At 42.7% G+C, this 27,320-nt stretch overlaps 1 protein-coding gene across 6 annotated transcripts in view; it reads right to left on the bottom strand.

Annotated features, from left to right (window-relative positions):
- RASAL2 (RAS protein activator like 2) overlaps window positions 1–27,320 on the bottom strand; it is a 215,597-nt gene that overhangs the window by 112,275 nt on the left and 76,002 nt on the right. For all 6 annotated transcript variants that reach the window (XM_088673678.1, XM_088673679.1, XM_035121311.3 and 3 more), the window contains exons 2-3: window positions 12,978–13,105; window positions 1,006–1,132 (exon numbers count right to left, since the gene is read on the bottom strand). In XM_088673678.1, coding sequence (XP_088529804.1) covers window positions 1,006–1,132; window positions 12,978–13,105 — 255 coding nt within the window. The remainder of the gene's footprint in view (window positions 1–1,005; window positions 1,133–12,977; window positions 13,106–27,320) is intronic.

Here is a 27,320-nt window from a genome sequence, read left to right as displayed (position 1 = left end):
TACAATTCCCATCATCCCTGACCACCGGTCCTGTTAGCTAGGGATCATGGGAGTTGTAGGCCAAGACATCTGGAGGGCTGCAGTTTGGGGATGCCTGCTATAGAGTGTGGCAAGGTAAGGCAGGCTTGTTGCTTTATTTATTTAACAAGTGACTACCTTGTCTTTCGGGGCAGCTTCTGGGATAAATCTCCCCTCAACCCAGGCACAAAACTTGCTGCTAAAAAACAGGGGTCTGCTCACTCTGTACATAAATGGGACAAACCTGGGAACAAACAAATGCAACTGCCGTCCCCCACCACTGGGCTCCATTTGGCCCTTGTCTGTAGGCAATGAAGGAACACAGGCATGAGAATGAACAAGCCAGACATGAGCGCTTCCATCATGTCAAGTTTGGCTTGCCAGTGATAAAACATATGATGCTTGAAACCAGAGCTCTGGAACTTAAGACACCAACTCCCTCAAAGACAGAGAGAATGAGACTCTTGCGACGAGACAAGCCTTGGGGACTTCTGGCCACACCAAGCGCTTGCTTCTTAGCTCTCCCCATTCCCTTCAGCGCTTCTCAAGGGGGACAGCACCCCCCTCCTCTGCAGAAAAAGTATGATTTTATCATAAACTGATTCCCAAAAGACTCTTATTAAAACTTTTTATGTTAAACTGAGTGGGGGGGTGCTATGACAAAACAGTGAAAATCTCAGAACAAAGCACAGGTTTCGGTTTATTGCTTGCAAGCGCCAAGGGCTCAAATAAAAATGAAATCAAAACTAGAGCGCTCACACAAGTAATTGGAGTCACTTTAAACTGCCCATAGAAGATACCATGCTATTGGGATAAACAGTTTTAAATTCCAGGATTCTTCAGTAGCTTCAAGAGCAAACGGTTGTGCCGGCGCTGTATAATGTAAGAGAAACTTCGTTGATTCAGATAAATACGAACACTTTGGAATGATGGAGCTGCCCAACATTAATTGACAGTGTCATTGCTTGTTCTACTTGTATAGCTTACCAAGCTTAGTAGCTCCCTCTGGTGGATAGTCAGGAAATTGACCCTCCGAAGGAACACTCACGGTGCGCCGCAGGCAACGCCCTTTGGAAGGCTCCAGTCCCTGTTCCTGCCCTCCTTCGACAGCCATCTGCACATGAAAAAGAAACAGGCAGGTTATAAAATTCTTTTTCCCCCCAACATAAATTGCTAGAAACAATCAAGAACGTTTCCTGCCCAGAAATGTCTCGATTCCATAGCACTGGTTGGCAAAACTGAGGGCTATTTATGATATCTGGACACATCTGCAATCTAGTTTTAATCTGAAACCGTGCACGGCAAAAGGATGCAAGCATCACAGTTCCACGGACAATGCAATTTAAAGGTCCAAAGAAATCCTGTATTTCTCTGCTGCAGCAAAAACAAAAAGGGAATTGGGGCAGCATAAAGACGAACACATTTTATCACAGCACAAACTTTTGTGGAGCAAAGTTTACTTTGTCAGATGTGCAATGCATCAAGTTATCGTTTCCAACTGTGTCTTGCAAAAACTTTCCCAACTTTCTCCAATGCCCCCAGGGTTCCTTGAGCTCCCGCTACAAATTGAATATATTAAAAAAATTGAAATAGGCAGGTATAAGCCACCCTGTGGGTAAAAACATCCCAATGCCAGGGCTGAAATCTGGGACCTTGTGTCTCTGACCAAGGGAGGGTCTCTCTTGTGACAGAGTTATAAATTGCCCCAAGTGTACTTTCTGCTAACAAAGAGCTAGTGTGAAAGCAGAGAAAAGAAACTGCAACAGGCATATCGTAATTTGGGGTGGGTGGGAAATGGGGACCGATGCTCAGCCAAGGACACACAACCACCACCAACATGTTGACATATATGGATTTATTTTGTTACATGTTCTCTCACATTAGTTGCAGTTGTCTAGATTGAAATTCACACTTTCAGCTCAGCTTTCTGCCCAGCACCTAGGATTGTCCTCCAGTTCCTTAGTGATGGAGTCCTACAAGCATAGTTATGTGTCTACAAGCTCAGTGTTTTTTTTTTGGGGGGGGGGAATAAAAATGATGTCCACTCTTCCTCCTTTAGGCATTGGAACAAATCATGTACGCAATGCACTAAGAAAGATTTGGACAGCAAATTTCATCGGGCCAAGTATTTGTAAAACCAAGATCTGCAAGGTCAAAAACCAGGAGTAGCACGTCTAAATTATGCAGTATCCCTGCTTGCCCATCTTCCTTCTCATCAATCCTCTACTGTCAGCACAAGCATGCCTTGCTCTTAAGTTTCTGTTTACAAGAAGGGAGACTTCATCCTCCAAGAAGCTCCAAGCCAGCTGATGGAGCGGTTCTGGTTGCCCAGAACAGAAAATCTACTTGGCCCTGTCAATTATTCATCCCCTGCACTTGGAGTTTTTGCTGATATTTCCTTTCCAGCGGAACACTATCATGACCGTGTCTGCAATTACCTTTTAAGATATGACTAGAACTCGGCATACTGTCTCTCTATCCAGACACATCTAGATAGATATATATAAAGTTTCTCATATTCGTGTATGTTCTCAATATTTTTGCAAGTTATTGTGGCTAGATTCCTTTTTCATTTCTAAAGTTTCTTTTTAGGCATTATATGGATGAGGCATCAGCCTCTTTATGCCCGGTGTGGGAAACGTTTCTCAGCCCAAGGGCCGCAATGCTTCTCAGCCAGTGGTGGGTGGAACCTGAGCCAAACATGGGTGTGGCCAGAGGGAAAAGAAGGTGGAGCAAAGGATGCAAAACCCTTGTCCACACGCACAAGCACCCACTTACCCCCGACATTATCACACTGTTTAAGGACATAGCCGAGCCAGGCAAAAGCACTCAAGGAGGGTATGGAGCAGGGCTGGTGGAAGTTGGGGCTTGGCCACTGCCTGCTTTATGCTCCCTCTGGAAAATTTAATGCAGAAGTCCATCGTCCCCTTATATATCTGAATAGTAACTGGATGGCCAGTGAACCCTGTATGGCTTATTGCTTACCAATAACCCCCTCTTACCTATTCCTCTCTAGTGACCTAAGTTTTTAACTGTCAACCTCTTGAAGTAGAGTGGTCCAAGCCTTTTTGTAACATGCTGATGGGAGACAAAGAGGGATAACTTGGCTGGAAAGGGGAATAACTTGGCCATAGAACAGCTGCACGTGTTTTGAGAAGAGAACTGGCCTTTCTGCTATTCTGATCTACAGGTAAGTTTGCTTTGGCTATACATGTGAAACTTGGAAAATTAGAATATCGTTGAAAAGTGCATTTATTTCAGTAACGCAACTTAAAAAGTGAAACCAATATATGAGATAGATGCATGACATGCAAAGCAAGATATGTCAAGCCTTTATTTGTTGTAATTGTAATTATTTGTCGTTAGTTGGGTCAATTATAAATGGAATGTAATTAATGAAATGTAATAGCGATGTTTATTTTTGTATTATTGTAACTATTTGTTTTATTACTGTGGAATTTCCAAAAGAAAGCATGTGTAAAAATTAAAATTAAAATAAAAAGTTGCATTACTGAAATAAATGTACTTTTCAATGATATTCTCATGTTCCGAGTTCCACCTGTATGTGCCAGAAGTAATTCTCGACAAATCCTCGGCAAATGGTTTAGAACAGAGGTCAGCAAACTTTTTCAGTCGTGGGCCGGTCCACCATTCCTCAGACCTTGTGGGGGGCTGGACTATATTTTGGAGGGAAAAAAAAAGAACAAATTCTTACGCCCCACAAATAACCCAGAGATGCATTTTAAATAAAAGGACACATTCTACTCATGTAAAAACATGCTGATTCCCGGACCGTCCGCGTGTCAGATTTATAAGGCGATTGGGCCGGATCCAGCCCCTAGTTTGCCTACCCATGGTTTAGAAGATAAAGCATAGAATTGTAGAGTTAGAAGGGACCCATAGGATGATCTAGTCTAATACCTTGAAATGCATGAATATGCAATTGTCCCATAGGAGATCAAACTTGCCATCTTGACATTATCAGCACCATATATCAACTCCTTTTCAGGATTCCCTGGTTTGTAAGTGATATGCTCTTTCTAGGTGGCAGAAATATTCCGATCTTACCTTCAGAACTACACTTAGTGCTAGTTTTATTGCCGGTATGATATAATGTGCTAGAGTGCAGGGATGAGATATGGCAGATCCTGCTCTGGAGCTTCAGGGCAAGTTAGTCTCTCCCAGCCAAACCTATCTCCCAGGGACATGAGTTTAATTCCTGCTCTGAGCTTCTTGTAGAAAGGGCAGAAATGCTGACATAACAAACCGACTGATCTATTTTTATTGAAATTTTCAAATATACATTTCCATCATTGAATATCCACCATTATAATCATACATTCACCGACTTCCCTCCTTCCCCTTACATGGTTCTTTGAATTTCCCCATAATTTCTGCATATTCTAACAAAATCCATTTAATTTAGTTTCCCCATTATATCTCTTTATTATATGTTATACTGTTGAATTCACCTTAATCCTGCTAGTGTTTTCACTTGCTTACAATTATTTTCCAAATATTCCACACAAAAATTCCACTCTTTTTTATATACTTGATCTTCTTGCTCTCTCATTCTGCTAGTTATGCCTGCATATTCTAACATTTTAAGCTGCCACTCCTCTGACCTTCCACTTTTGGGCTAACAAAATCTGAGCTGCTGTAGTTGCGTACATAAATAAAAAACAAAGACTGATTTAAAAAAGAATGACATCCCTTCTGCCCTTGAGTGGCATAGCACGATAAAGTTTAGTCTCTAAATATGGTAAGTTAAAGAACAGAATTAGTAATTTTTCTTAAAGGATCCCAACTGGGAGGGATCTAAAGCATACCTGCCAAGTTCTGGCCCGAGAAATAAGGGACTGGACCGGAAGTAGCAGACCAAAAGTAGCGCTGCTGCCATTTTGGAACTGGGCGGAGCATGCTCAGAAGCGACTTTTGATGCTGCTCTGCCCTATTCCAAAATGGCCACCGCACCAGAAGTCGTGCTGCAGCCATTTTGGAACTGGGCAAAGCAGCATCAAAAGTTGCTTCTGAGCATGCTCCGCCCAGTTCCAAAATGGCCGCCGCACCAGAATAAACCGGGGGGAAACAAAAAAAATCCGTTTTTTCGGCTGGGGACAGCTGGAAAAACGGGGGTTTCCCGGGGAATATGGGAGACTTGGCAGCTATGATCTAAAGGGGGGGGGGAGTACAGTACAACTTGTAAAAACAGTGATGTAATGGACACTATCCAATAGGCTCCAGTCACACCCAATACTCATTCCAAGTACCATATTTACTTGCTGTACAGCAACAACTAGAGCAGGGTGTTGGTAGAAAGGGCATTTTCCTAACAATAAGTCATTGTCTGAGTGCTGGGATAATGCAATGCCCTGGCAACAGAAGTGCCACCTTGCAAAAAGAGGCATTCAGATCTCATGCAACTATTGAGTAACATCTGCACAAAAATAAAAGCATTTTGTCAGGAAAGGCCCATAAACCTCAGAAGAATTTATCATACCCTAGCAAAGTCTTCAGCTGATAATTACCCATCACATTCTAGCACTTCTAACAAAAGGACCTGGATACTATTCACATCCTTCTGGCACAGTAGATGAAACAAACACCCAGTTATATCACCCAAGTTTTAAAGAAACTTCCCAGTGTTTTGAAAGTAATTATATTCACAATTCTGCCCACTTAAAAAAATGTCCTTTCCCCCTCTCCCGCATGTAGGAAGGATGAGCATCTCTGTGCTTAAGCAACTTTCTCAGATTATTTTTCGTTACATAGAACACAAGACACCACACTGAACATAATCATATCTTATCTCTACTATGCTATGAGAGAAGATGATTTTGTTGTATTTAAGCAGCTGAACGTTTAAAATGTGATGTGAGAAAGCACCGTGAGCAACCATAAACTGTGGGGGTGGGTTCAAACTGTGCATGCTTATGCCAACTCATAACATTTACCTATACCTGAAAGACAGACCAAAAAAATATTCAGTTGTGGCAAATCAATGCCTTAACATTTATATGCTGCTTCTGAATACTCAAAGTGGTTTACACATTTATAACATTATAGGGCGGGTGGGTCTGAGGGAAAGTTAGCTTGTCTAAGGCAGCCCAGGGAGTCCATAGCTCTTGAGTTTAGCCTTCCTCACCCTCGGCCCTCCAGATGTTTTTGGCCTACAACTCCCATGATCCCTAGCTAGCAGGACCAGTGGTCAGGGATGATGGGAATTGTAGTCTCAAAACATCTGGAGGGCCAAGGTTGAGGAAGCCTGGCTTAGACCCTCAGCCATTGTGCTACACAAGTCCTGCGGTTATCTTCCAGCATGAGACTGTGTAATTAAAAATTAGGGGTCTCTCAACTCACCTGCAGTCCTGCATGGTAATTACTAGATTGACCAACTGACCAAAAATTCCAGACTAAGTTTGGGACATTGGGGGGTGGTGGGTTGCCTGCATTTTTAAGTGAATTGCCATGAAAGCAAGGGCAACACAGCATTTTCTTCAGTTGAATACTTTAGGTCAGGGGTGAGGAAGCTTTCTGGCTCCATGGGCCAGATCCTTATCAGGATGCGCCACATTTTACATGTGGGTAGCCTTGGTTGGGAACTGTAGCACAAGGTGGTTGTGGAAGTGCCGAGCATATGGCTAGGAAGGCGCTTATTTCCCCTGGGTGTGTGTTAAAAACAGGCTTATTCTTGGGGCTGAGAATGCATGTTCCTGGCTGGGTTTAACCTTCACTCTTCAGCTGTCAAACAGGAGTTAAATCCTGATGCATTGGCAATGCACACCTGTTCCCAGCAGGGGACAGGCATGCACAACCAAAGTAAGTACCGCAGACCCTTTCCTCACAATCATCAGCTGGGGAGAAGAGCAGCCTCTGCTTTCAATTGCCTAGACCAGGCATCCCCAGACTTCAGCCCTCCAGATGTTTTGGACTACAATTCCCATCTTCCCCAACCACTGGTCCTGTTAGCTAGGGATCATGGGAGTTGTAGGCCAAAACATCTGGAGGGCCGCAGTTTGGGGGTGCCTGGCCTAGACCATCTGGGGCAAAGGGGGCTGCTTCCTTTGGTGGTGTGTGCCTATTCTCAGTAGGAAACAGGCTGGCCAAGATTGGCTGCAGGCTAGATGCTTCCTAGCATTGCTGCAAGTCAAGGGTGGAAAGCCTTTGGCTTTCTAGATGTTGCTGAACAACAACTCCCATCAGCCCCAGCTGCCACAGCCAATGGCCAAGGATGAAGGGAAATGTAGTTCAGCAACATCTGGAGGGGCAATGGTTCCTCATTCCGCCATAAAAGCTAGGTCACGGTTTCACTGAGTGTGTCATCTGCACCCGGACTTGTGATTTTAGCTCTCCCCAGACAATTGACAAGCAAGGTTTGCCCCATGGTTTACTGTTTGTGGTTTGTCTGGAGAGAGCTACATCAGGAGCCTGGGTTCAGACGACGCACTAGGCCAAACTATGGCTTTTGTTGTTGTTGTCGTTTAGTCGTGTCCAACTCTTCGTGACCCCATCATGGACCAGAGCATGCCAGGCACTCCTGTCTTCCACTGCCTCCCGCAGTTTGGTCAAACTCATGTTGGTGGCTTCAAGAACACTGTCCAACCATCTCATCCTCTGTCATCCTCTTCTCCTTGTGCCCTTCATATTTCCCAAAATCAGGGTCTTTTCCAGGGAGTCTTCTCTTCTCATGAGGTGGCCAAAGTATTGGAGCCTCAGCTTCAGGATCTGTCCTTCCAGTGAGCACTCAGGGCTGATTTCCTTCAGAATGGATAGGTTTGATCTTCTTGCAGTCCATGGGACTCTCAAGAACAGGGGTAGGCAACCTAAGGCCCGTGGGCCGGAAGCGGCCCAATCGCCTTCTCAATTGGGCCCACAGACGGTCCGGGAATAAGCATGTTTTTACATGAGTAGAATGTGTGCTTTTATTTAAAATGCATCTCTGGGTTATTTGTGGGGCCTGCCTGGTGTTTTCACATGAGTAGAATGTGTGCTTTTATTTAAAATGCATCTCTGGGTTATTTGTGGGGCATAGGAATTCGTTCTTTTTTTTCTTTTTTCAAAATATAGCCTGGCCCCCCACAAGGTCTGAGGGACAGTGGACCGGCCCCCGGCTGAAAAAGTTTGCTGACCCCCTGCTCAAGAGTCTCCTCCAGCACCATAATTCAAAAGCATCAATTCAGGTCTTCTTCATGGTCCAGCTCTCACTTCAATACATCACTACTGGGAAAACTATAGCTTTAACTATATGGATTTTTGTCAGCAAGGTGATGTCTCTGCTTTTTAAGATGCTGTCTAGGTTTGTCATCGCTTTTCTCCCAAGAAGCAGGTGTCTTTTAATTTTGTGGCTGCTGTCACCATCTGCAGTGATCATCTGTCACTGCCTCTATTTCTTCCCCATCTATTTGCTAGGATGTGATGGGACCAGTGGCCATGATCTTAGGTTGTTTTTTTTTTATGTTGAGCTTCAGACCATATTTTGCGCTCTCCTCTTTTACCTTTATTAGGTAAAGGTAAAGGGACCCCTGACCATTAGGTCCAGTCGTGACCGACTCTGGGGTTGCAGCACTCATCTCGCGTTATTGGCCGAGGGCGCTGGCGTACATGACAAAGCCACTTCTGGTGAACCAGAGCAGCACACGGAAATGCTGTTTACCTTCCCACTGTAGTGGTACCTATTTATCTACTTACTTTCTTTCGAACTGTGCTTTCGAACTGCTGGGTTGGCAGGAGCTGGGACTGAGCAATGGGAGCTCACCCCGTCACGGGGATTCGAACCGCCAACCTTCTGATCGACAAGCCCTAGGTTTAACCAACAGTGCCACCCGCGTCCCTGTTTCACCTTCATTAAAAGGTTCTTTAATTCATCCTCACTTTCTGCCATCAAAGTTGTGTCATCTGCATATCTGAGGTTGTTTATATTTCTTATGGCAATCTTAATTCCGGCTTGGGATTCATCCAGTCCAGCATTTCGCATGATGTATTCTGCATAAGCAGGGAGACAATATACAGCCTTGTTGTACTCCATTCCCAATTTTGAACCAATCAGTTGTTCTAACTGTTGCTTCTTGTACCACATAGAGATTTCTCAGGAGACAGATAAGGTGGTCAGGCCCTCCCATTTCTTTAAGAATCTCCCCATAGTTTGCTGTGGTCCCCACAGTCAAAGGCTTTTGTGTAGTCAATGAAGCAGAAGTAGATGTTTTTCTGGAACTCTCTGGTTTTCTCCATAATCCAGCACATGTTTGCAATTTGGTCTCTGGTTTCTCTGTCCCTTCGAAATCCAGCTTGTACTTCCAGGAGTACTTGGTCCACATACTGCTTAAACCTACCTTGTAGAATTTTAAGTATAACCTTGCTAGCATGTGAAGTGAGCGCAATTGTGCGGTAGTTGGAGCATTCTTTGGCACTGCCCTTCGTTGGGACTGGGCTGTAGACTGATCTTCTCCAATCCTCTGGCCACTGCTGGGTTTTCCAAACTTGCTGGCATATTGAGCGTAGCACCTCAACAGCATCATCTTTTAAAATTTTAAATAGTTCAGCTGGAATATCATCACTTCCACTGGCCTAGTTATTAGCAGTGCTTTCTAAGGCCCATTTGACTTCACTCTCCAGGATTTCTGGCTCAAGGTCAGCAACCACACTGTCTGAGGTGTCTGAGACATCCCTATTTTTCTGGTATAATTCCTATGTGTATTCTTGCCACCTCTTCTTGATGTCTTCTGCTTCTGTTAGGTCCTTACCACTGACAAAGGACAAACTATGGCTTAGCTCAGCCCAACAGAAAAACAACTGGAGAGGGAACTAACTGGCCACAATCTCCTCTCTGGAAGTCCACACTTTTGCTTGTTTGCACTAAGTTGTGGTTGGTTTAGCATTACATGCAAAGTGGGACTTTGTTGTTTTTTGCTGCAATGGATGAAGAAGGCCAATGATCCTCTGAAAGAATGTAACACTCAGAAATCATGATGATGTTAAAATGCTACAAGCACTTGCTTAGATGCAGGTTCTTTAACACCTATGAATAATGCACCCAGTGAACCCCTGCGGATCAAATCACCATAATACTGTCTTCTCCCTCTCCTTCCTCATCACAACTGTAGAATTAGAAAACAGCTGTCACAAAGTATATACTTAACCTCTACAGATGACCCCAAAGAGGACTACAAACAGCTCTTGAAGCACTTATCCATCTAACAACATTGAAAAACATTCGGCCATCAAGCTCAACTTCTCTTCATCTGCTGAAATCCACTGGAGCCATTCAGCTCACCTTTATTCATAAATATTGATAGACGTGAAAAAAATCCATTTTAATGTTGCTGTACAGATTTTTCAAACACCCATAAACACAAAGAAACAGCAACGTGCACATGGCAATCACTGGACATTAGAGGCAAAACTTACATGAAAGGGAATGTGAATGGAGGCTGTTTTATACAGCTATAAAAACATGCACATTGCCTGTAGCTTTGAGAGCCAAAGAGAAGGAACAGAATTCTGGTGAAACTGAATAATTGAATTAATTAAAGGTTTCTCCATGTTTAAGTGCTTTGTAATACAACAACAACAACAATCATCATCATCATCTCTGCCTGCTCCCATCCATCTCAACTCCCTCTTTGAAAGGCTCGTGCTTCATAATATCAACATGGTTTTGGGGTGATGCCCAACTTACACTGCTTGCTCATTTGATTGATATCCCACTCTTCTTTCCCCCAAAGGAGCCCAAGGATATGCCACTGGCCGCAACCACCTGTACACTAGGGAACCCGCTTTGCTCAACTTAGCCCCGCCTGATGGACAACTTGGATTCCAAGGGTTGGCTGCCATGATCCTGTCACCTGTTGGGATGCAGACACCCAGTGAACCTCAACAGCAAGGGAAATTTATTGCTGGACAAAAACTAAAAACTGGAAGCAGGTGCTTCAAATTGGCTTTGAACTGGATTTGATAAAATATACTGTTTTCATTCAGTGACGCATCTCCTTGAATTGCTTAGATATTAAAGGACATACACCTTCCATGTTTTAATAGAATACTGTAATTTGGAACCAGGGTGGAATCTACATGCATATAAAAATGTTCTGCAAATGTTTTTTTTTAAAAAGTGTTTTAAAAAGTGCATTGAATTCTCCAGTGCTAAGGCTCACCATCACCATCTAGAGTCACATTGTATATTGCACTTTAAACACACTTAAAATGTTTTATTTGCAGCTGTATAACTGAGTCCCAGGTCAAGCAGCTCATAGTGCTTTAAAAAAAAGGAAACCAGACATGACATAAACCTATTCTTTCTGAAGGAAGTTCAAAATGTTTTTCAAGTTGAATCTTTTCTCCGATTCACTTAAGTAAACAACTCTTGTGGGCAGTTTTTTTCTTGGGGTATTTCAAGTGAAAATGTAATGATATTCTTTTTGAAAAGCAGCCATGCCCCTGTAAACGAGAGTCAGAAAAAAAACCTCCACTATCTCTTTCTTTCTTTTTTTAAACTTTTGTCTGGATTTTGCCAGACTTTCTGTTCTTATTTTGCATCTGTGTCAATGATATAATGTAACTCAAAATAGGAAAGTTTTAAAGCCTCTTGCAAATTTCGCCTTGACAATAAATAGATTATTATTTTGCTGTTTAAACTTCTGACTTTTTTTAAAAAAAGATTCCTTTGTGATAGCTGATCAACTGACAAACCAGTTCTGAAGGCTATAGTTTTCGAACAACATGGGCAGCCATTCAAATATTTCCCATATAATTCTACATGATCCTCTAGTTTAAAACTTGGGGCCTTTTAAGTACCACAAACAACTTAGCTAAGCCACAACTGAGAATTTCAAAATCATTTTTCTGAAGAACATTGTGGTTCCAAGATAAGAATATTCTATAATATCAGATAATTTCCTCTAAAAAGTGTTTGTACATGATTACACATCTTACCCCTGCAAACTGAAAAGTCCAGGGAGACACTGGAAACATTTTAGGTACCAACAGTTCATGCATGACAGTAGTGAAGTCCAACAGATGTCCACTGTTAGGCCACATGAGCTGCAAATGTAGCCAAGAACATGACCCAAAATTATCTGCTGAAGACTCAAGTGTGCAAAGATGGAAAAGTGCTTAATTAGACCAGAACATAATACAGGATCAAATGCAGATGGTTCTGTTTAGCAGTCTCTGAGCCCGCTAACCCCCCCCCCAGCTTTTTACTTCTTGAACTGCAATGTTTAGCCCTTAAATTTGAGATTTTCTAAATGAGGGGCAATCCTCAGGATGAATCAGGGAAACAGGGACAGTGTGATATTATGGGGAACTCTAGGTGCAGCCGTCCAAACCATTATGCTAAATACAGACACTGCAGAGGGGCAGAGACCATATGGACACTTTTCTCCTTCTGCCCAGTCCAAATATCCTTGCACAGCAGTACTGCTTACACAAGGATTCTGTATCCTTGTGTAGCCTGCTGAGAGAGTGATACTGCTGGTGATCAGGGAACTCTACTCATGAGGTAAGTTTAGAAGAGACCAGAGTTCAAAAAGTTTGAGGATCCTTGCATTAAGTGCATTAAGTTATAAGAAAAAGGGAAAGTTTCAAAAGCTATTTACAAAGCCTCCTGGAGGCTGATTATTTCCATTCATGAGAATAAAAGCCTTTTCATGAGAATACTGTAAAAGGATTTGAGTTCCTATTGAAATGAGGCTGCATTTTAATGTTGTATTTAATCTTGTTTTTAAGCTGTATTTTAATCAATTGTTTTATATCCGGTGTTAGCCGCCCTGAGCCCGGTCTTGGCTGGGGAGGTTAGGGTATAAATAAATTTTATTATTATTATTATTATTATTATTATTATTATTATTATTATTATTATTATTACTACTACTACACATGCAAGGCAAATAGAAGCTATTGAAGTGCTATTGTGGTCCAATGCTGCTAAGACAAAGGGAGTTCTTGCATAGTTTTTCTCTCACCTCCTTCTCCTTGTTCAGCAGCACAAGTTGGCTGTCGGTCAGAATGGAGTACTTGGTCTCCCATATTACAGTTTCCGAATCAGGGGACTGGCCACAAGACAGCCTGTGGGTTGGTGGTCCTTTCACGTCTGGGGAGGAAAAAAAGGAGCAATATTAAAACATATTAATCACTTTGCTCATTGTGGTGGAAATTACTCAGCTGCATCTTACAGTATGTTAAGAGAGTTTAGTTATCAGATTAACAGCAATCTTATGCATGCTTAATCAGAAATACTTTCCACTAAGTCCTGTGGGTTAAACCACAGAGTCTAGGGCTTGCCGATCAGAAGATCGGCGGTTCGAATCCCTGCAACGGGGTGAGCTCCCGTTGCTCGGTCCCTGCTCCTGCCCACCTAGCAGTTCGAAAGCACATCAAAGTGCAAGTAGATAAATAGGGACCGCTCCGATGGGAAGGTAAACGGCGTTTCCGTGCGCTGCTCTGGTTCGCCAGAAGCAGCTTTGTCATGCTGGCCACATGACCCGGAAGCTGTCTGCGGACAAACGCCGGCTCCCTCGGCCTATAGAGCGAGATGAGCGCCGCAACCCCAGAGTCGGACACGACTGGACCTGATGGTCAGGGGACCCCTTAACCCTTTAAGTCCAACGGAGTTTAGGATTGCATCCCCCCCCAAAAAAACCCCCGATGCTATGGAACAATTTCACTGCTGTATTAAAAAGAAAAAGGAAAGTTAGCAGTTTGAAAACTATTCCCAATGAACAGAATGCTAAACCATTTACTTCCACTTCCACGGAATCCCAAACTTCTTGCTTTGTATGAATCAGAGATCTGTCCTGCTCTGTGGCAAGATTTTGGGCAGGTTCAGGCTGAATACAAACAGACAGCAAAGCTTCAGCAGACAGATAAACGGAGAATGAGCCCTGTAAGAGCAGCAGTTGCACCAGCAACTGCTACAGTAGAAAGTGCCTTTTCAGTTAAATGCACCCAGCCCAATGCAATACAGTCGTACCTCGGGTTACGACCACCTCGGTTTGCGAACAGTTCGGGTTACGAACTGCGCAAACTCGGAAGTGTTTTCGCCCCGCGCGCGTGCGCAGAAGCGGCGCGCGCGCGATCGCGGGATCTGCGCATGCGCAAAGCGCGAAAATCGCGCTTTGCGCATGCGCAAAATGGCGGCGCCCATCGCGTTCGGTTTACGAACTATTCGGGTTACGAACTGCGATCCGGAACGGCGCTGGTGTGTGCAAGTGACAGCGCTGGTGTGTGCAAGTGGCAACACTCTGGTCTCATTGGGGCTTTGGCAATGGAACCCTCTGGGTCAGAGGATGATAGTGCAACATCCTTGGGCCGTCGGGAAACTTCCAGAACCACTTCTGGGGTTGGTCCTGCATGTCACACCCACACCCACCCACCCACCCACAAACACACACACCTTGCAGGAGGAATCTGACTCCAGGGTCAAGACATATCATGACTTTATCACAAACTCTGGTGAGTTGAACAAGCACGGTACTTTTTTTTTACCCATGGTGTGAAGTTGGCTTGTTTTGAATCTAACCAGGATGTGCATGCAGACCAGAGATTGTGGTTTGTCACAACAGCAAAGCAAGGTTATGAGAAACACAGGAGAACTGCTCCTCCTGGCTACACATGAGGACAGAGGAAGCGGGGTAGGCAAGCATTATGTTTCAATTACAGTGGTACCTCTGGTTACGAACTGAATCTGTTCCAGAGGTTCGTTCATAACAGGAAACCGTTCTTATCCTGAGGCGCGCTTTCACTAATGGCATCTCCCGCTGCATGCGTGCCTTTGGTGCGTGATTTCCGCTCACATCCCGGGGCAAAGTTCGCAACCAGGAGCAGCTACTTCTGGGTTAGCGGAGCTCGTAACCAGAAGTGTTCGTAACCAGAGGTACCACTGTAGTACACATAGTACTAAACCACCCATCAGCCATCAGCTTATTGAGAAGCTGAAAACCATAGCAATGGCAATACAGTATCCACAGCAGTATCTAAACAAGCTGGATTCAAGAACAAAAAACAAATAATAATCCCGAAAGGCCTTCTGACAACTTATTGTTGGGATTTTCCATTCCACCTTTAGTTGCAGACATGAGATTATTATGTGTCACATGTCTGTTTACATTCCAGCACAGTTTGCTGTTGTGAGCCGAACGTCCGCTTTACTGCTTTTGCTTTTGACTCTCTCTCCGAGAAAGACTCTCTCTCTCTGTCTTGATTTATGTTTAATAAATCCGTAGTTAATAGTATGTAATAGTATGTATTCACAAGCCTCAGCCTCATCTGTTGTGCAGTTACACTGCTAAGTATAGTGTGCTCACGTCTGGGAGGCTTGGGTCACTGATTAATGTCAGAGCCAGAGGTTGATGGATCTTCGCAGCGGCAAGGCTGGAAGGAGACGATCCAGCTGTGGGCTAGCCAGCTGGCCTTTCGACCCCAGAAGCCGACACTTATCAGTAGGTATAAAGCCTTTATAGCAGTTAATTCAACAGAGCAGGGTCAGGATGTGTGTATACCTGTAGTAGTAGTAGTAGTAATAATAATAATAATAATAATAATAATAATAATAATAATAATAATAATAATTTATTTGTACCCCGCCCATCTGGCTGTGTTTCCCCAGCCACTCTGGGCGGCTTCCAACTGAACATTAAAATACAATAATCTATTAAACATTAAAAGCTTCCCTAAAAGGGCTGCCTTCAGATATCTTCTAAAAGTCTGGTAGTTGTTTTTCTCTTTGACATCTGATGGGGTGGCATTCCACAGGGTGGGCGCCACTACTGAGAGGGCCCTCTGCCTGGTTCCCTGTAACTTGGCTTTTCGCAGCAAGGGAACCGCCAAAAGGCCCTCGGCACTGGACCTCAGTGTCTGGACAGAACGATAGGGGTGGAGATGCTCCTTCAGGTATACTGGAACAAGGCTGTATACCTCAAGGAGCATCTCCACCCCCGTCGTCCAGCCCAAACACTGAGGTCCAGCTCCAAGGACCTTCTGGTGGTTCCCTCACTGCAAGAAGTGAGGTTACAGGGAACCAGGCAGAGGGCCTTTCGGTAGTCATGCCCACCCTGTGAAATGCTCTTCCCAGCAGATGTCAAACAGATAAACAGCTACTTGTATGTGATTTTTAAAAGACTTCTGAAGGCAGCCCTGTTTATGGCAGTTTTCAGTGCTTGATGTTGTATTGTGTTTTTATTCTTTTTTTTTGTTGGGAGCCGCCCAGAGTGGCTGGGGCAACCCAGTCAGATGGGAATAATGATAATGATAATTAATTTTCCCATAAACAGGAAACAGCTGCTCTTTTCTTAGTTGGAAATATAAAGATGTGTGGTGGCAGTGTGGCTAAGTTCTCACATTCTTCTGTACCAAAGTTACAATCTTGCTCTGGGATCTCTTTATAACGTCAACCGAGAATCACTGAAGGCATCAACTCCGTTGAGATGTAATGGGGAGCCACAGTTTCCCCCCTACAAGAATGAGCCAAAGCAAGCTTCAGATTTGCATGCTTCTCCTCTTTTTCTGTGAAGGCACTTAAACTCCTTCCCACTGCAATGCTTTTTATTTAAAAGCTAACCACAGTTCTCACTGATGTCTGAACTCAGGAAACAGCGGTTTGCTTATGGTCTGAGAACAAGCCATGATCTAAAAACAGGAGAAGGGAGAATATGAGCTCAAAGGCCGGCCACAGCATGCTCCAGCCATCATCTACAATCACAAAATGGGAGTTATAAAACCTAAAAAGAAAAAAGGTAGGCTTCCTTAGACTGAAGGAACTATAAAACAGACACGATGGTTGGCTGCCACTGAAAAACAAAATAGGGAAAAATGAACGTGTCTTAGTTTTCAAAGCATCTTTACAAACTATTCCGAAAGGTCAGAGCTATGATTCGTTTCTACAGAAGAGTTTCGCAAAAAGCAGCAGTGTGACATTTAAGCAAACCTTCACCACTAGGTGGTGGTGAATCCAAACCCACAGCAATGCCGGTTTCTAGGAAGTACGTACAGGAAAAATACAGAAATAAACATTACCGGCTGACCCTGAAAACACTGTTAAGTAATTCAAAAGCATTGAGAGCCACGCTCCTCTTCTTTTGGGCCTTCTACTTCCTGCTATATTGCCAGCTGGTAGTGTTTTAACCCCTTCCCACTGCAATGCCTTTGTTTCCCAGTGCTTTAAGTCCCTGCACATGCCTTCAAAGTTCTGGTCCTTACTTCTAAAATGGACTTACCTATCCTGTTACTCTTAATTGCACAACTTACTTTCATCCCCCGCCCCTTTCTGAGCCTTTATCCCATGGTTCTATTTCCTTTTTTAAAAAAAAAACCCTAACCCTTTTAAAACATGGCCTTCCCTGACCCACTGCAGACTCAATGCTTGTCCCTCCACTGGCACAACGCCAGCAGAATTTGCACCCCCAGTGCTTTCAGAACTAGGTTCCACCAATGGGATAAGCTGCAGATTATGGAGCATAATAAAGGGCAGGGCCAAGAGTCCTATATAAATGCACCCAGCAGGAGGAAAGACAGAAAACGAGCTCCAGGGAAGGAGAACTAACAGGACCCAGGAAGTATGAAGCGGGTGCGGAGGAAGATTGCATGAGTGTATGAGGCTAGCATGCAAGTCCTGAGTGGGCCAACCCTACTTTTTGCAGAGGAAATAATTGGTACTAGCTCCCTTCACTTTAATGGGGGGAAGCTGGGAGCTTAACCCCTTAGCTCCCAACAGTCCCAACAGGAAGAGGCAGGAGTGCTGTTCTCAGAACCCCATGTGAGAGAGATGGTCACCCCTGGAATATACAGGGAGTGCCCCTAATTTCAATGCAGAACCTGAGGTCAGACAAGAGGGGCAGCGGGACAGGGATGTCTCATCAAAGCTCAAAGGGAAGACAAGGCAGGCTCAGTATGCCTGTTCCAGAGAATCCCCTCATATTTTATGTGATACCTTCCAGCCTGGCCACCTGGACCCAGTGCCCATCTCCCCTACCTCCAACTTAAGCCTCATACATCAAGTTCCTGAGTGAGAACCACTGGAGCAGACCAGGAAATTGAGAGAAGCAAATTAGAAACCAAAGCCTTGGAAGGTATAGCTCCCTATTCTCCTGAAGTACTGACTCACTAGCTGCTGTATGTGAAGCAACATTTGCTGTGGTTTAGTCGTTTAGTCGAGTCCAACTCTTCGTGACCCCATCATGGACCATAGCACACCAGGCACTCCTGTCTTCCACTGCCTCCCGCAGTTTGGTCAAACTCATGTTCGTAGCTTCGAGAACACTGTCCAACCATCTTGTCCTCTGTCGTCCCTTTCTCCTAGTGCCCTCCACCTTTCCCAACATCAAGGTCTTTTCCAGGGAGTCTTCTCATGAGGTGGCCAAAGTATTGTAGCCTCAGCTTCAGGATCTGTCCTTCCAGTGAGCACTCCGGGCTGGTTTCCTTCAGAATGGATAGGTTTGATCTTCTTGCAGTCCATGGGACTCTCAAGAGTCTCCTCCAGGACCATAATTCAAAAGCATCTATTCTTCGGCGATCAGCCTTCTTGATGGTCCAGCTCTCACTTCCATACATCACTACTGGGAAAACCATAGCTTTAACTATACGGACCTTTGTTGGCAAGGTGATGTCTCTGCTTTTTAAGATGTTGCCTAGGTTTGTCATTGCTTTTCTCCCAAGAAGCATCTCTGGGTTATTTGTGGGCCTGCCTGATGTTTTTACATGAGTAGAATGTGTCCTTTTATTTAAAATGCATCTCTGGGTTATTTGTGGGGCGTAGGAATTCGTTCCCTTTTCCCCCTTCAAAATATAGTCCGTCCCCCCACAAGGTCTGAGGGACAGTGGACCGGCCCCCTGCTGAAAATGTTTGCTGACCCCTGATCAAGAGGTTACCAAAAAGCACACAAAACTAAACTACCTTCATTCCACTTCCTGAACAAGGCTGCCACAGGTTGTGAACAAAGAGAAAAATGAAAAAGTAATTAGCCTCACCTCATCTTCTTTGACCATCTGCAAGCCAGCTGAGAGACAGTTGCTTAGCTGCTCTGCTTTATAAAAAATGTTTTAAATTGGCAGTCCAGTTTTTATTTTTTTAAAAAAGAATAATTACAAGTGTGTGAGAAAGGATCCCCTTTATGCCCAGAAATTACAGAAGAAATTATTCAGCAAACTATTTAGCTTAGGGCTGTGCCAAAGATGCAGAAGCCAAGGGAAGCTGAGGGCCTTAGGAATTAAAAAGAAGCAAAGGGGAAAAGATAAGTGATATGATGGAGAGAACAGGAGAGATTAGTGAACTGACCGTATACTTTGGCTGCTTCTAAGAGTAGTCAACATTTGTGAGCCCAAGTGGAGAATCAAATTATCTCCTTCAAATAATATGCAGTTACCCAAACTTTTCAGAATGCTTCTTCCTAGAACACTTAGTGGACACCTCCCACTTAGGTCAATTCATCATTTCTGAGATAGGTAATTATGTCACCAAGTATTGTGCTGATTCCCTGAAATTTATGATTTGGCCTTGAGAAAGCGCTTCCATGCAATGTTACACCCCCCCCCCCCCATTTTTATTTGTTACAGGACATGGTAACTGACTGCAACCTTGCCTACTCAAGACGATTTCTCAGGAACACATAATGACTAAAAAAGAGACAAAAAGTCACAACAGGGAGGTTAATGCAGCTCAAAAATGGCCACATGAGTTGGCCCTTACTTTGCCATTATTCAGCACAGGCTGCAAAGATTTTGCTCTTCTCTCATCTGTTAAATGGCCTCATCTGTCAACTTGTGAAATGCCAGGGATTCTCAAAGCAAGGATGAGTATTAAACTCACGAAAGGCTTAAAAGATTATCTGGCCCAGTTACCCAGAAGCCAAGCTCAAAGGAGCTCACTTCTGGTTGGGGTGAGTCAAGGAAAGCAGCTTTCATCTAGGGCTTAAAGGACAGGTGTAATATGCCTCCTTTGGGGGAAAGGTTAGAATTGCTGTTTTCTCTGCTCACTCTCCCTTTTTAATTAGTCTCTCTCATTGACAATATTCCTTATCCAGCCACCCAGTCTCATTGCAGAAGTGTTGTCTTGTACATTACAATTCACTTCCCTGCCTTTATTATACTGTATCATACTTGTTAATTGTATTGTATCATATAATTGTTTTAACAGTACAGGTATATTGTCTTGTGAATTGCCCTGAAATCTTCTGATGAGGCATCTTTATGCAATCAAGTTATATTTAAAACAACTTATACATTACATTAATACATTACAACTATACATTAATGGTAAAGGACAGTTTGACATTTTGTTTTTCTGCCTCTAATGGCAGCCCCCCTCCTTCCAATATTATCAATACAGTGGTACCTTGGTTCTCAAACACGTCTACAAGAGTTTCTGCTCTTAACTCCTTCTAATCACAGTGCAACCAACTATTTGTAACTCCTGTAGAAACGTAGGGAGCATACGCCTCTGAGGGATGGGTGTTGAAGCACTTACTCTGAAAGCAAGCCTTTCTGGGTGGAAGAGTGATGTACGTCTTTTTACTTTAATTCAGAAAATAAAAGTGCCTCACTGTTCTAGGGGTTAGGAAAAGGGCACTTTCCTCTGAAACTAGCACTCATGGGAATTCTGTAAGGATGACTTTAGTGCACCGGTTCCATTTGTCACTTCTAAGACGATTCACACACTTCAAAACTGATATATACACAGAAGCTTTGTAAATTACTTTCACCTGCTGGGGTGTCTATGTACTCGCTTTCTGTATCTGAGAAGGCAAGGAGGTCACCATCACACTCTGAGCACCTTTTAGCAATGGGCTTCTGTAGCCATACGTAATCTACTCCTCCCAAACTTTCCTTCCTTCAAAGCACAAGAGGTTATTTCTAACTGCCAAATGCCACGAGGTTGAAATAAGAATGAAACACCTCCTTAGGTTGCACAGTTATAATCACAGAACTAAAATTTAAAAGGCAGCAGGGGTGAGACAATTCAACTCATGCTTTCATGGCAAGGACATTGTTCCTTAAATTTATAAGGCAGAACCTAGTTCCCCTGCAGGTTACAGGCAGGGCCAGGGAACCAGAAACTTTCCCACGGAGGCAGACCATCTCTGTGGACCTTGCAAACTAAGACAGGAAAAGCTGTGTGAAGAGTTGTGGTTTTTTGACTCGTCCTCAGACAGTCTACAGCCAGACAAATTTACTTACTTAACAGATCCCTTCAAAACATTTAAGGGTGTTAGGCCAGGATGCCTTTTGGCCCCTTTATTATTTAATTTTTATTTAAACGACCTGGCAGCCACTCTCCATAACTTGGACTTTCACCCTCCGAAGTTAGCAAACCGGCACATCACGGCTCTGCTTTACGCAGACGATGCGGTAATACTATCCAGAACCCCTATAGGGCTTAGAAGAACACTAAGAAAATTTGCTGCCTCTTGTGAGACGGAATGCCTCAAAATAAATTAACAGAAGACCAAAATTCTTGCTTTGGGGAAAAAACCAAAGCTCAGAAACTGGAAACTTCAAGGCCAAAATTTAGAACCAAGTGTTGAATTATAAATATTTAGGAATGGCGGTCCAGGTATCAGGATCCAACAAAATTCATAAACATATAAGTAAGATACAAAGATATACCCCACTATTTCCGTCCAAAAAGGTGATGCTTGAAGCAACTTGCAACATACAAAAAGGAGGCATAAAACAATAAGGTTCTATGATTCAAACGCAATTCCTTAAAAACCCCCACACATTTCAAAGGAGAATCAAAATATATACGCAAACAGAAAATAAACTTATAGACATACATTTTGCGATCACATGCTTTTACATCCATATTTAATTACAAAAAGGGAAAACAGTATCTACTTCATTAAATGTGCATGCTGGGGAGCTCCCATTTCCAGACTAAATGCAGAATCAAAGAGCAAGAGGAAAAACTAACGGTACAATAAATTAAATAGGGCAACCTCACAATCCAAAGTTTGCTTAAACTACCAGGGAGAGGGCCTCTTCTGTAGCAGAATCCTGGTTATGGGATAGTCTTTCCAGGCAGCCTTGCCTGGTGCCATCTTTGTGGTCTTTTTGGCACTAGACCTCTCTGTTCATGCCAGCCTTTTAAATATTAAGTGAACTCATCCTCTGGTTTTAAATCTTTTTAATGTGGGGAATGTGACATGTTTTGCTTTTACGTAGTCTCTTCTCACTTTTTTAAATAATGGTTTTATGTTTTACTTTGTCTTTCTTTTTTTTTCCTTTTTTTTTAAAAAACCTTTATTGATTTATACGAATAAAAACAATAACAAATAACAAACGTTGCCTTTGTGTAGTTTGAGCATATTTCCATAACACAAAACGATAAAAATTGCAAGAAGAGGAGAAAAGAAGAGGAAAGAAGAGAAGAAGAGAAAAAAAAAAGAAGAAAAAAAAGAAAGAAGGAGAAGAGAAAAGGAAAAGGAAAGAAAACTAATGTCCGATAAGGTAGGTTACAACTTCCACCACTTCTTCATACAGTTACATTCGTGATATATAGCCTGTCTTTTTATAGATAACATAATTGCTTTTATTTATAGTAAGCCGCCCCCCAAAAGTTATCATAGGGACAGCATGTGAATGTAACTGAATGAATGAATGAATGAATGAATGAATATTCATTTCCCAGTGGGCACAAATAGAGAGAAATACAAGAATCTACCGGGGAGAAACCCTGTTACATGTTGCAACAAGCTGCACCTCAGAAATGGTACATGCAAGAGAGGCACAACAGCTGATACGATATGATGGAGAGATTAGCACAGGATGAGACCATCCTTCAAGTAACTTGGTCCCAAGCTGTTTAGGACTTTAAAGGTAATAACCAGCACTTCCATTTTTGCCAGGCTTGCCTAGTCAGGAAGAACATGGACAAAAATCAGTTTCTTTATGAATTCTTTGTTGCTGTATCAAAATGCTTCTCCCATTTGATGACAAACTTCAACACAAGGGAGAGTAAGTGAGTGAATGAGCTGAGTTTGCAAAGAGTCAATACAAGGAACCTTCAACTGAATCTACAGCCAGAGTAGCCTCAACATGAAATAATCACACATGAAACTATGAAGAACAGCAGATCTAAATTGTTTGGCATTAAATACAAAAAAAGATCTAAGGCAATACCTACAAACATCTGGTCCAAAATACAGTCAAGCATGCATTGATTTTGAACCTAAATAGACTTTATTGTCTTGTAGATATTTATGTACAGCTTTTCAGGCAGACCTCACAAAGCAGTTTACATTGAAATTCTAAAATAATTGACAAGCTGCAAGGGGGGTGGCAGACCTTTTAAAACTAGAGCTCTCCTTGGGGTCCTCAGAGAGACCAGCAGTGGCAGTTGGGGAAGGGAGAGGGCATCTAGTCCAGAGCTAGATGGTCACATCTCTCTTTTTTGTCTTCTCTCTTTTTCCTCCCCCGCTTAAGAACACAAATGTAGATTCCCCATAAAGTCATCAAATCAGCCCAACTTTGAAACACCACAGCATTCAAAAGCTTTTCTGATATAGATAGAACGCAATCTACTCCCCCTCACCGGAGAAGAAAAAGAATCACAAATATAATTCCAGCAAAGGGATAACAAGTGTGGGTGGATCTTTTGACATTTTTTCAATATACCTCTGATTATTTTTAGTATCAGTAATTGCTAGTTATTTCATTGCCGTTCTTTTCAGTAAAAGCATTAAGTGTGTTAATACTAGCTGCCCACCCTGCCATGTAATCAACCAGTCGTCATTGAGTGCTAAAACGGATCTGGGCAAGTAGTTGGAGTTCCTCATAGCAAAACATCCTAAACCACCCAGCGCCCAGAAGGGCTTAATTGAAAAGTAATTTCAAAAAGTCTTCCATCCTTAATAATTCTCAACATAGTGCCTAGGCAACCACACTCCTCTTCTAAGCTATAGTAAAGTGTTAAAATTAGTTTTAATTTCATTTCTAATGGATTTCCATATGTAAATGCAAGTAAGTAAATCCACGATCAACAAACTAGATTCCAGTATGCTGAGTGCAGGAATACACTGGTCAGCAAATGTGTTGAGCAGGAGAGATAGCCAGCCCTATTTCTAAGCATAATTTAATTATCTAATTATATTATGCTTAGAAATTGGGCTGGCTATCTTTCCTGACATAGAGTTTGTACTCTCTCCCTCCCTCCCTCCCTCTCTCTGTCTCTCTCTCTACCTATCTATCTATCTATCTATCATCTCCTTACCTGTCCTACGTACTATGGGTACCTCTACTTTAGCTCTGACCTGGCCATCTCCAATTGGGTTCAGGTATGCCTGTACAAAATCTAATGGCTCTGGATAGGTACACACGTTTTCACCCACAGTGCAAAACAAGACAGAGAGCCTATTCAATTAGATTCAAACAAGCACCATAATATGAATCTGCATCATTGTGTATGTATAATCCTGTTTCCCCCAAAAAGGGTCTTCTTTGCTGGATCAGGCAATCTGTGTTCATATTCACAACTATTTTATGAAGAGCTCAGTCAGAGCTGTTGTAATTTATCCAAGACCAAGCAAGGAGTCCATGGTAGAAATGGCAACACTTCTAAATGTCCATCAACTTAGTTGGTCTCTAAGGTGCTACTGGAAGGATTTTTTTAATTTTTGTTTTGACTTCGTCAGACCAACACGGCTACCTACCTGTAACATGTTCATCTACTAGACAGCATAATTTCTCTCCTCTTTACATTTGAGTTCATGGTGGTTATTTCTATGGCTGATCCCAAGTGTTAAGAGGAAACTGAAACTTCCTTAATAAAGCCATTTTAGTTCAAAAGAAAGCTTTGCATATACATGGAAGGTCTTGGTTCTTATGCATGCAGCATTCTAGTAAGGGTTGCAAATGGGTTTCTCTGAGCAGAGAAAAGGGTTCCAGTTACAACCAGATCTAGTAACTACAATTTACACGGCAGCATTTTACAACTTTCTGAGTTACAGAACAAAATCCGAGTGTGGAGTACAAACACAGCAGCTTAAAAGCATCAATACTACAAGGTAAAAATTGTATTATAGCCTCTTTTGACTATGAACATACAGAAATCTAAAATAACGTAAGTGTGCAACGATGTCACAAAGTGAGTCTAAAGATTCCCCACTGAAATTACAGGTGGTGACAAGCTGAGAGTACAGTTGCCAGATTGCCTTAAAAATAGTATGTTGGCTTTATAGAAATCTGTAAATAGAACTCCAGGAAAGCAAGACTGCCTGCCACAGCAACACTCTGCCCAGCTAAGGTCAAACGAGACAGCATACACTGATTAAATGGCCTAGCTGACTTTGAATGATTTTAAAAGTGTTCATAATTTTGTTTTTGCTTTGTCCTGAGGAAGCAGCAGGAGGAAAACATTCTCCGGGAAATGCCATCATCGCATTACTGATAGAGAAATTGCCTTGTTGCAGCCAAGAGGAATCAGTATATGATATAACCTCGTTTGCTTCCAGGTTTCCCATGATCCTGGCAGGTTTAAAATATCAAGTCTGTTGAAAGAGTTGAAAACATTACCTGGAGCTTAAAAGAGAATGAAAAAACGATTAAAAACAACAAGTAGCATGCATTTTGGAACTTTTTTCTGGTTTCAATGGCATTCTTAAAAAAACCAAAATAGAGATCAGAGTGGAAAGTTCCTGCTTGTCTTGTTCCTCATCCTGTTTCTGTTGAGGCGACCACTATACCTTCTTATTATAGGGGCTTGTGGTTTCAGAACTTGTTAACTGAAACAAGCTCTTTCAAAAGTACTTCAAAATGTTCTCTCCCTTTATGAACTGAGGATCAGTTAGTTCCCGAGTTGCCTTACAGCTTTACACATTTTGTCACCATTTCTGTCTAGATCTTGTTGAGGAGGTAATCTGATACCTGTATCTGGGCTGTATCACTTCGGACTGCAGGTAGGACTAACGTGACGGAATACGCCTACAGGATGTGGGAAGCAACTTTCCAGGACTGTCACTCATTCCTATAGGGTCTCAATGAGAATGCAACCCCTTTGAAGTACATCCCCTCTGTAGCCAGTGCAAACAAAACAGGAAATCTTCCCTTAATTGCAGTTTCCTGATTCATCCAAAACAGGAAACGATGGCTAACGGCTCCAGAACCAGCCAGGATATTAATCCATGGTTTCATATAATTGCCACTGGCGTGCTAGCTGTCTGGTCTTAGTTGCCTGGTGTACCAAAGTTCAGAATAGGCTTCACAATGACATGCTGGGTCAATGATGTCCAGAGCTGTTCACAAAGAATAATAATAATAATAATAATAATAATAATAATAATAATAATAAAATTTTATTTATACCCCGCCCTCCCCAGTCAAAACCGGGCTCAGGGCGGCTCACACCAATAAAATTACAATAAAACATAAAAAGCAATTGATTAAAATACAGTTTCAAATACAGTATTAATTTAAAATTTAAGTTTAAAATGCGGCCTGATTTTAAGTAGTCCATAAATCCAAGCCACGAGGGAGGAAAACACAGGGGTCAGACTAAGTCCAACCCAAAGGCCAGGCGGAGCAGCTCTGTCTTGCAGGCCCTGCTGAAAGATGACAAATCCCGCATGGGCCCTGGTCTCCTGTGAAAGAGTGTTCCACCAAGTTGGGGCCAATACTGAAAAGGCCCTGGCCCTAGTTGAGGCCAATCTAGCCACCTTATGGCTCGGGATCTCCAGAATATTGTTGTTTGTGGACCTTAAGGAACATCTGTTGACAATGGCTTCAACAGAGTCACCTGCTTTGTCTACTGAAAACTCCTCCGGGGCATTCAGAATTCACTAGATTCCATTAGTCTCTGGGGGCATATCATCTTAATCTGCTCCACCACCCCTGCAGAAGAGGATCAGAGCTGTAAGTCAAAACTTTACAAGGAAGTGATCTGACCATGACAAGAGGGTGACACCCACCCGCTGATCTCCAGGCCACACCTTTCTCCAATGGAAGCAAAATAATAATTACAGGGGGTTGAAATAGATGACCCTTGGGGTCCCTTCCGACTCTACAATTCTATGATTCTAACAGATTGGTTAACAAAATACAATCATAGAATAGCAGAGGTGGAAGGTGCCCGGGAGTCATCTAGTCTGACTCCCAGCAATGCAGGGATCTTTTGTCTAGCATGGGGCTTGAACACCTGACCCTGAAATGAAGAGTTTCATGCTCTAACAACCAAGCTATAATATAAAATGTACCTGTGTAAATGAACCTGCTTGCTGAATGCTATCTCATTTCTTTTTCAGCTTTTAGATTAGACAGGACCTTCACAAAGCAATGATGGGATAACACTACTACTGTATATCATCTAACCACATGATGATATA

The sequence above is a fragment of the Zootoca vivipara genome, chromosome 7 (genome assembly GCF_965207765.1).
Source record: "Zootoca vivipara chromosome 7, rZooViv2.hap1.1, whole genome shotgun sequence".
Lineage (NCBI taxonomy): Eukaryota > Metazoa > Chordata > Lepidosauria > Squamata > Lacertidae > Zootoca > Zootoca vivipara.
The sequence above is the reverse complement of the archived record's forward strand: the minus strand, read 5'-3'. Positions and strand labels throughout refer to the sequence as shown.